This window comes from Labrus bergylta, chromosome 14, assembly GCF_963930695.1.
Source record: "Labrus bergylta chromosome 14, fLabBer1.1, whole genome shotgun sequence".
Lineage (NCBI taxonomy): Eukaryota > Metazoa > Chordata > Actinopteri > Labriformes > Labridae > Labrus > Labrus bergylta.
In genome coordinates this window covers 7,129,130-7,139,584 of record NC_089208.1, presented here as the reverse complement: position 1 = coordinate 7,139,584, position 10,455 = coordinate 7,129,130, and the positions used below count along the sequence as shown (strand labels likewise).

Below are 10,455 nucleotides of genomic sequence, written 5' to 3'. Positions count from 1 at the left end.
CACAAGAACAAAACCCTCTCATATTAATGACCATCATGAGCCGGGGATGAACTCTGTGATGACAGATCAGAGGTCTGCAGATGGACGTCAGTCTGTTTCTTTATTCTTCAGAAGAGACAAATTTTAAATACAAACACTTTCATTTCAAATATTCTTAAAATGCAGACGTCGGGCTGTGATGGCCTTTAATGAGTCGACTAAACTAACGTATGCCTCTGTTTAAAGTAACCACCCCCCGCCTCTACAATTTTATTTTATTTCATCCAAACAAATAAAGTTAAGAAAAACAAACAAACATAAAATCTCAAATTTTGAATGCAAAGGAGCAGAAAGAAGACTAATCTTATAATATCTGCCCCTCTTTCACAAAGCATTAATTAAAACAAAATGATTCTATTTAAAGTTGTTGGATGGTTTGATCTCATGCAATTCTGAAAAGGACAAACACTGTTTCTGAAGATGAATCCTAAATGTGATTTAACTGATGAGACTTATTTGAAATATTAGAATTTATTCAGCCTGTCCTCAAACCATAAACACATAACAATGTTTGTCTTTAATGAAATCAGTTTTCATCCTGTCGGAGGCTCAGGTTGTCACATCCTGACCCGTGTGTTCCTGTCTTCATCCTTTTTAAAGACTGTATACAAACACACAGATGGACATCTGTATCTTCTTTATCCTTCTCACATTACAAAAACATTACGTATAAAAACCTCAAAGAGTACATTGATTATTGACATTATAAGGTTTCTACTTTAGGCAGCTCATGACGATGATATCAAACATTCAAATTTGGTTATTGGACACAAACAATCTCCAGATATGATGTTTGCTGTCTTCATGTTGGTGTTGTATGTTCCTGGGGATCCTTTAAACTGTTACACTCTGTGATTGACAGGTCTCCTGTACAGGTGTAACCACGCCTCTTACCCAATGACAGCTGTGATTGGCTCCAGCTGGATGAGCTCAGTGTGACTCAGGATGTCTGTTTACAGCAGCTTGAGGCTATCAGGCGTCAGAGTCATGAAAAGTTTCTACTGATGAGGTTGGAAGATCTTTAAAAAACACATCTGAGGATGTTGAACCAATCAGGAGATGACTTTCAGTTTCCTGTGAAACTCACTTATGTCCTCTAAGGTGTCAGAAGCCACAGTTTGCTCCACAACATGACGTGTTGAGGCGTTCAGAGAGTCATAATATCGTTTGATTTCCTTCACTTCCTCCTGCCATCGTCTCTTTGTGGCTGGGTTCTCCTCCTGGGCCTCTCTCAGCTTCTCCTCATACTTTACCTCTATAGCTTTGATCTCCTTCTCCAGCTTATCCCTGTAGAACTCTCTAAGCTCCACCTCCTTCTTATTCAGCAGCTCCATCACCTCCAGGTAGGTGGGGTTGGAGTAACACTTCCCTCCGTTGACACACACCATCTTCTCCACCTTCTCCAGCAGATCAAGGACCTGTCCACGATCGTTAGCCCTGTGGTTGTTGAAGACGTGGTATCTGTTTCCCGCCTTCTTCAGGACCTCCAGCAGCTCAGGCCCCGCCCCTTCCAGCTGTCGCTCGACGTCTGCTGTGTCCCCTTCGTCCTGGGTAAAGAGCATGATGGTGTACTTCCAGGCTTGCTCCCCAAAGATCTCCTCCACCTGCACGACCGCGTCTCTGTCTTCGTCGGTGAATGGCCCCACCTTGATGACCAGAAGGATGGCGTGGGGCCCCGGGGCCGACATGTTGATACATTTAGAGATCTCTCTCTTCACCATGTGTTCAGGTAACGAGGTGTCGAAGAGGCCGGGGGTGTCGACCACGGTCAGTTCTCTGCTGAACAGCTGACCAGTGTGTTTACAGCACTGTCTGCTCACTGAGGACACACACACACACAAACACAAACACAACCACATACACACACACACGCAGATACACACAAACACACAAAGACAGTATCATTGAGTCACGGTGGTCGAGTCTAATTCAACAGGTTTCATCTGGATTCAATCTACGACAGCTCTCTGGGTCCCACCGTTCAAATTTCAAAGTCGTCATGTTTCAAATTTTGATCATTTAGATTTATAAATCTGTAGAGGTCGGCACAGTTCATATAAAAGGTAACCTCAGACGTTTGTGTTGATATCAGTTCATTCTGTTAACAATCATCTGTCATAGAAACATCCAGATCCGTGTTTCTGACACTACAATAAGAATTAAAACTGCAAGGAAGGTGAAGGACCCTCGCACCCCTGTGCATTTCAGGTGTGTTGCGACCGCGGGGATCGCAGCAGCAGCAGGTTTGGCCAAGCAGCGAGCCATGCAGATGGATTTGTGTAAAAGTCGTAGCACTGGCCAGTTCAGACAGCCAACGCTACGAGGATCACAGAATATGCAGAGCAGTTCAGGCCGGCACTGTCATGATGCTGTAGCCAAGTTTTACAACCTCTCTTTCTGCAGGACTCAGGGATGTGGATTAACATCGTGGTTAATTTAGAAACAACTGATCAATGATTTAAGTCTCCCTCTCAGACAGGCTCTGGAGGACAGGATATTATAAATTTTTACAACACCTGGAGTAAACAACCAAGCAGAAACAGAACACTCTGCTATCTACGAATTGACCCCAAAGACATGAACTGTGACCGAAACCAGTCTCTGCAAAGTCATTAAAATTGACCATCTGTTTTAAGGACTGCTGAAGAGCTGATTAAACCACAGCGTTCAATTCTGCATCAAATGAACATTTATGTCTTTCTTCATCTAGATATTTGTAATTGTCACATTGAATGTATTATAATCATCTTTTTAAACTCAAAGTAAGACTGCTGGTTGCTGGTGTTGGGAGATTAAGTCGTGAGTCGTGTCTATTCAGAGCCCTCCTTTAAATCCAAATAGAATCCCAAAATTTGTTTATCAACTTTTCCCTTTTTTGATCATTTGCTGATTAAGTCATTCAAACAATACCGCGTCTTATCTCATTACTAAATATATAATGTCACCATACGTTATAATTGTATTACACAGCTTGTGTGACCACAGCGAAGGATCAAAAAGGAAGTGGCTGTAACTCTCTTATACTTTGTCTGATCTGCTTCAACTTTCACACGACCAGGGTTGGCCTCTAAACACATTCACATCAGAGTCTTTCTTCTAATATCACAGGTATCATAACAGTGTCAGCTGAACCGCTTTAAATATTAAGTGATATTCATTGCGTAACCTATTTGAACTTCAAGTTCAAGTTCAAGTTATTATTAGCCATTTCAACAATACAGTTGAAAGGAATTTGTCTTGGTGTGCTCACATATACTTGCCAGTGCTACGACTTTTACACAAATCAACCTGCTGGCCTGCTCCTTGGCCCCATCTCACTGCCGCTGCGTTCCCTGCAGTCGTGACACACCCTGACATGCATGCTTACGGTTTTAATAATGGATGAAGCCTGAGTACACAACACATTTGTTCCTGCAGGAGGCGCTGGAGTCCCACCAATGGCAGTCTCCATGCTGGAAATGCTGTCTCAGCCTAACTTTCAGTCAACCTAACTGTCACGGTTGTGGAAAAACAAGGGATGTGGACCCAAGTCAATCAGTCAATCAGGTCAGCTACATGCCTTATTGTGAATAACTCTTATCCTTCATCAGGGTTTTACACTTCCAAATTTACTTCATTTTTTAAACCGTCACACTTGTGTTATAAAAACAACAGAATCATCTTCTTTGTATTAATTCAGTAGATGTGAGTTCTTAAGAGGCCATGGGGTCTCAGAAGACTCTACACTAGACACATGTCTGTGTTCATATGTCCCCACAGGAAGTACCTTCATGTAGGTCAAGCAGCTTTTCACAATAAAGCACCCGGGAGAGCCGAGACTGGCATTTTGTCTCATTAATCGATATTATTTCTCGCATTGAAAGTGAATTAAAAAAAACAACAGTAATTAACAAGAATAATTAACGATTAACAGATGTTTTCAGCTTTGAACAGTCAGGATTCCCCTGATCCCGCCAGAGGGCAGGATGCAGACCGGATCACAGGAACTAAATGTGATTAAAAACATTAACATTAGTGTGAAACAGGAAACGGCTCACCTGTCCCTTCCTGTGACTTCACTCACCTGAGGACTGACTGACAGCTGCAGGGAAGGCATCTCGCCCCAGTATAGTGTTTCCACTGGAGCTCTTCCCTGCTCCAGTTTTCCCAACAAGGACCAGTCTGAAATCTGAAACAGAACACACAACATGACAGGTGAGCAGCAGCACAGGTGAGCTTCAGGTGAGCTTCAGTTTTTATGAGAAAGAGATAATGTCTGCTACCTGTCCTGTCTCTCTCTAACTGTCTGTCTCTACCTGTCTGTCTAGGCCTGTCTGTCTCTACCTGTCTGTCTATGCCTGTCTGTCTCTACCTGTCTGTCTCTACCTGTCTGTCTCTATCTGTCTGTCTCTATCTGTCCTTCTCTACCTGTCTGTCTCTATCTGTCTGTCTCTATCTGCCTGTCTCTACCTGTCTGTCTATACCTGTCTGTCTATACCTGTCTGTCTCTACCTGTCTGTCTATACCTGTCCTTCTCTACCTGTCTGTCTATACCTGTCTTTCTCTATCTGTCCTTCTCTACCTGTCTGTCTATACCTGTCTGTCTATACCTTTCTGTCTCTATCTGTCCTTCTCTACCTGTCTGTCTCTATCTGTCCTTCTCTACCTGTCTGTCTATACCTGTCTGTCTCTATCTGTCCTTCTCTACCTGTCTGTCTATACCTTTCTGTCTCTATCTGTCCTTCTCTACCTGTCTGTCTATACCTGTCTGTCTCTACCTGTCTGTCTATACCTGTCTGTCTATACCTGTCTGTCTCTACTGGTCCTTCTCTACCTGTCTGTCTATACCTGTCTGTCTCTATCTGTCCTTCTCTACCTGTCTGTCAATACCTGTCTGGTACCTGTCTATCTGATTGGGTAAGATATGCTAACCAGTCTTGTACATGTGTAGTGTGTCTATGAATAAAGAGACAGAGATAATACTGCGTCTCCTCGGCTGTTTAACCTGCTCAGGTAGCCTGGTCTGCTGGTTACCTGTATTAGACGAGCAGCTGTCCTGTACTACAGGTAGAGACAGACAGGTAGAGACAGACAGACAGTTAGGGACAGACAGGTAGAGACAGACAGGTAGGGACAACAAAGAGGTCTGATTGTCAACATACAAGGCAGACAACCGCTTAGGGCTCCAGGCCATTAGGGGGCCCCAGAGGGCTGACACACTTCAAACCACAACAGTGACGCAAAATGTGCAAAGTTTGCAATGACAGTAGGAATCCTCCCTAAGGGGCCCCCATCTGACAGCACTGCTCAGCATCACATGCATTATAACTGAAAACCAGAGCTGTCAATGACAGGGTGCATTGGGATTGTCCAGATACACCCAAAGTCTCCAAAGGAAAATGAAGGTTTTTAACTTCAGCTGTCAAACACTTACATTTTCTAAACCCTCTAAATCACAGAATTACAAAAGTGAATCGTTACTATTCACATTTTTAATCAAATGTTTGAAATTCTGTTATTTCTCATTTAAAAATAAAAACGGTTCGGCTTTTATATTTTGAACGTTTGTACTGTCTTAAGCTAAGAGTACTTCACTTGCTGTTTGAAGGCTTTTCTACGGTGTGTCTAAAGTGACAAAATAACAAGAGATTAATCGTGATTAAAAAACATTCATGCATTAAAGTCAGTCTTAATCGCATCACGACTAATGCGTCAACACTGACATATTAACGTTTTCTAAATAATACCTGTAACGGAACCAGATGCAGAACAAACTGACAGAACTCCCCCCTTTTTTAGTTAACCCCTGGACCAAAGAACTGCTAGGAGCTCAACAACATCTTGTGGTTTAACACTGACCAGGAACCAGGACATCTCCAATGACTTGCTTGTGTTTACGTTAGACTACTTATGATATCATCTTTTGGGTTTCCTTTTTCCACGTTTTCGCCGCACTTAAACATCACGTGTCATTTTTCATTCATTCTTTTTTGTAAACAACGCATTTTTATCTGACTAGAGATTACTTGAATTGGCCCACAAGTTTTATCTCAAGTAATTTTCGCAAGACTTTTAATTCTTCTGATCTACTCAGAGCCACTGAGACAGACGACCTGGCTTCAGCTGCTGATCATCAACTTTACACTGCTGTGTGACGTCACTTCTACCTGACTGTTGTGAGACAGTCCTTTGGCTGGTAGAAGTTCTGGTGGACCAGAAAAGCGATCCATCAGTATCTTAAACTGTCATGTGAGAAAAAGAAAACCGAGAAAACTTCCCCTGAAAAATACATTAAATCCACTGAAACTAAAAACAAAATGAAAGCAGACAGAAGTGAAAGCATGCAGGCTGCAGAGATATGATCTGTACCTTTAACTGTGTTTATTGACATTTATTTTTAGGTTTCATATCAAATCAAAGTTTGATATGAGACAGACAGAGAGACAGACAGACAGGCACGTACCTACCTGGGAGCAGGGCTGAGAGGGTTTGTGAGTTCACAGAAGTCAAATCAGCACGCACTGTCTGTGTCTTTCCCCTAAATTCTGACTGAATAAACGATATCAAGACACCCCTATTCACCTAAGCCACTTATTTCTAAAAGCCTTCAAAATAAAATCTTCCGATTCTTTGTTTCTTCTTTATCTATGTTGTAATGAGCATGTTTGTGCTCTTACATCTTAATTTCATTCCATCTCTTTGTTTTTTAATCCCTCATGGAACACCTTTGTTCTGTAGTTTCTCTTTTAATGATCCATTTTCCTTCCAATGGACTTTTATTTTGAAGACCATTTATAGCTCTTGTTTGAGTGGAATGTTTCCTTTTGGTTTCTTAGAGGTTAGGAGTTGTTTAAAAATCAGACAGAGGGAAGAGCAGCTGAGATGGCGGAGAGTAAAGCCTACAGTAAGTCCGAGATAACTCTCTCATTGATATGAACACAGAGTGCACTTCCTGTCTCACTAGTTTAAAGTGTGCCATCTTAAAGTGTTTGATGAGCTTTGATTTTGTTTGTTTTATTCTCTGACTTTCACTTTCACTTACTAACAAAATGGCGCTGGGCCGTTTCACTGAAGTTTGGTGTAAAGGATCAAGGTTTGATATCAGGGATTTAAATTAAAATATAATAATATTTATATTCACATTTAGATTTATAGAAAAATATTTGAACTGTAATCATAAACAAACAAAAGTATTTACAATAAAGTTAAACACACCTGGATGTTTCACTGACCTTTGACCTTTTGTTTAATGTCTCTCTGCAGCTCTTCAGAGGAGGAGAAAAAGTATGGACGAACCTCCAAGTATGAAACCTTCTTTGAATCACGCAATAAACTAATACTAATCTTTATTAAAGTGTGACGTGGTAAAGTTGTGAGTGTGTTTGTTAGAGGGCAGAGGCTGTGACAGCGAGGTTTCTCTAATATCACATTTATCCTAATAAACAGATTGAACGTGTTAGTCTCTAAAGTCTAGGGATTCTAGAGTCTTGCAGGTGTCCACACGGGCCGTCGAACCAGCGTTCACCACCTTTTGTGAGGAAAGGGGGAAGTGGGATACAGGTGTGGACCCAGGGGTCTCTTAAAGTTATCCAAGAAGGTTAACCACAAAAATCGCAAGCGATAGATTGGAGAGGGGGGAGGGAACAAAGAAATCGTAAAGAGCCAAAACACCCTTCTAAACTAAATAATGCACCGAAAATGATGAACTAAACCCCTGCTGACTCAAAACTAAGAAGTCCAGCTTGCGTCAAGACCCAAACACCGCGTTTTTATTAATACATATAAGAACATTACACAAAGTTCTGAAGTTCATTGGTATATTGCGTAATTCATTTATTAAGATATTATATTCTAATTATTCCTCAGGGCACCACTTCCTGTTTAAGGAAGAAATTAACTTTAACTGTATAAGTTGATTAATTATTCAGTCTCATATCAGAATGTCAGTAAGTTCTCTTGGATCACTTCAATCATTAAATAAACACTGACAAAGTTCTAAATGATTACGTGTGACTTTATTACAGGAATCGTGAACAATAATGCAGATTAATAAAATAAATATCAAAGATTGTAATTTGTATGACTTTAAATAATGAAATTATGGAAATGAAATCGTTTGATTCTAATTTGAATATTATGGTATCGTCATAATGGTGAAAGTAACAAATAAAATGATAAAAGGTTTTGTAAGGATTTAAAGAAAAATGTGATTAGGGGAATTGTGTTTTGAGAGAATGATAACTTGGAGCTCCTGATGTGTTGGACAACGACCCTTCCACGAATCTCTCGAGGCAGAAGCTGTTTCAGGAAACCTTACTTGATGTTCAGTCAAACTTCCCCACATGGTCCAGCTTTAAAGGTGTTTCCTGATCAGATTACAGATGGAAGTGATTCTGAATATTTGATTTTTAGTTCAGAGTCACTGACTGAGAAAACAAGGTGTGGCCGATTCGCTGAGACTCAACAGGATGAGACTTTTCCTGTCAGACACTGAATCTGACATCCAGCATTTTACTGGTGTGTGTGTGTGTGTGTGTGTGTGTGTGTGTGTGTGTGTGTGTGTGTGTGTGTGTGTGTGTGTGTGTGTGTGTGTGTGTGTGTGTGTGTGTGTCCAGACAGTCAGCTCACTCTGCTTCTTAAATACAGTAAACCCTCCTACAGTCTCAATACATCACAGAACATTTAAAACAATAAAATGCATTAATAGCAGAACGTCTGCTTGAAGGTAACCACACCTCTCTTAAAGATGGTAAATACCAGTTGGTAGGTCATAAAGAGAACAATTCAGGAGATCGTGAAGTGAAGAGCCAGTTTCACCTATCTGCTCTTAATTACTCCTTTTATAAAGATTAGTTTTTCAAAGTTCCCTTACTGAGTCCAGGAGTGTCCACCACTGTGACCTGACGTCCTTCCACTGTGGCTGATTCAGAGACAGTCTCTGTACTGACTGGATTAAAGTTACCCGCTGATCTAAACTTCTCTGATCCCAGGATGTTGTTTCCTGAAGAACTTTTTCCAGCTCCTGGTAGGCCGAGCAACACGATCCTTTGGGGCGGAGCATTCTCAGGCTGTGGGTTAGCTAAAGGAATAAAAGTACAGCGATTAAAACATTATTTCGTATGAAATCTTTTGAGTTCAAAAAGTTTAGTTTAAAGCACTGAATCAGAGAAATGAATCATCATTTTCAAATTGTCTCACAGCAATACTTTAATGTCATTGGTTTGTTTCCCACACATCAACATGACTTTGAGCTTGGTCCTGCCCACTGAGAGTTTAGTTTAGAATCTGAACATCCAGACCAAAGAGCTGTGATGAACGTATACATCACGTGTCTGTTGGTTCAGGTATACACTGATTAGTTGTCTGCTCTCCCGTTAGTGTACATCAGAACTCTGACAGTTTAAACTTGTCACAGCAGAAGTTCCTGCTGAGAACGTTTTCATCATGATGTTTGAACATTTTTCTTCAAAGATAATTACTCACCGAGGTGGCCTGACTTTTCCAGCAGCATCTTCACTTGTTCTGCTCCACCATTTTCATTGTTGATGAACACATGATGTCTTCCTTTAAACTTTTGAGCAAGAGGTACAAGTGGACCATTTGGATCTTCATTGAGGAAATATTCCAGGGACTTGCTACCCAAATTATCTCCTTGTGTGAAGAGCAGGTAAGAGTTGAGTAGTTGATCCCCTATGACTCTGACAGCTGCCTCCACAGCGTTTTTCTGCTCGATGGTGAATCGATCTATTTTAACTACCACCAGGAACAAACAAGGTCCAGAGGACTCCAGGAGACCCTGACAGCGGGATTTAATCACATCTTCAGATCCAAATATTCCCGGAGTGTCTACCACTGAGATCTGCTTCCCAAACACAGTTCCTGTTTTTATGGAGATTTCTTTTGTCACTGATGCAAATGATTTTCTTGACTCAAATGCTGTTAGACCCAGGATGGTGTTTCCTGATGCACTTTTACCAACTCCAGAGTTTCCAAGAAGGATGATGGTGAGATCTGAACGTCGATCCATGTTTGAACAAAAACAACCAGCGTGAAGAAAAATAAAAGAGAGGTTAGAAGATCTGAAAGATATTTCTGGAATAGAGTTGGTTATTCTGTCCCTGGACTTATTTTATAGTAAACCAATATATGATATATATATATATATATATATATATATATATATATATACATATATATATATACATATATATATATATATATGTATATCATATATTATTAGAGTTGGTATCCTCCAAGAAATATAATCTGCTGCAGGCCTGTCAGGGAACTCTGTCTCCCAAACAGCTTTACCTGGAGATCATGAGTTCAGTACAGAAGTCTGAACCAGGCCCACACGCCTTTGTGATTGTGGTCAAAATCGACAGAATCACTGAACTAGAAATCCAACTGTTTAAGCTCGTTGAAAAGCTCTTTGAT

At 40.8% G+C, this 10,455-nt stretch overlaps 1 protein-coding gene across 1 annotated transcript; it reads right to left on the bottom strand.

The window, feature by feature from the left end:
- Positions 1-86: 86 nt before the first annotated feature.
- LOC110000120 (uncharacterized) lies at positions 87-10,137 on the bottom strand. Its single transcript, XM_029281502.2, has 5 exons — positions 9,502-10,137; positions 8,881-9,097; positions 6,486-6,592; positions 4,103-4,207; positions 87-1,858 (listed from the first exon to the last, which is right to left on the bottom strand). The coding sequence occupies exons 1-5, from the start codon at positions 10,043-10,045 to the stop codon at positions 1,092-1,094; spliced, it is 1,740 nt and encodes a 579-aa protein (XP_029137335.2). The 5' UTR covers positions 10,046-10,137; the 3' UTR covers positions 87-1,091.
- Between the last annotated feature and the right edge of the window lie 318 nt (positions 10,138-10,455).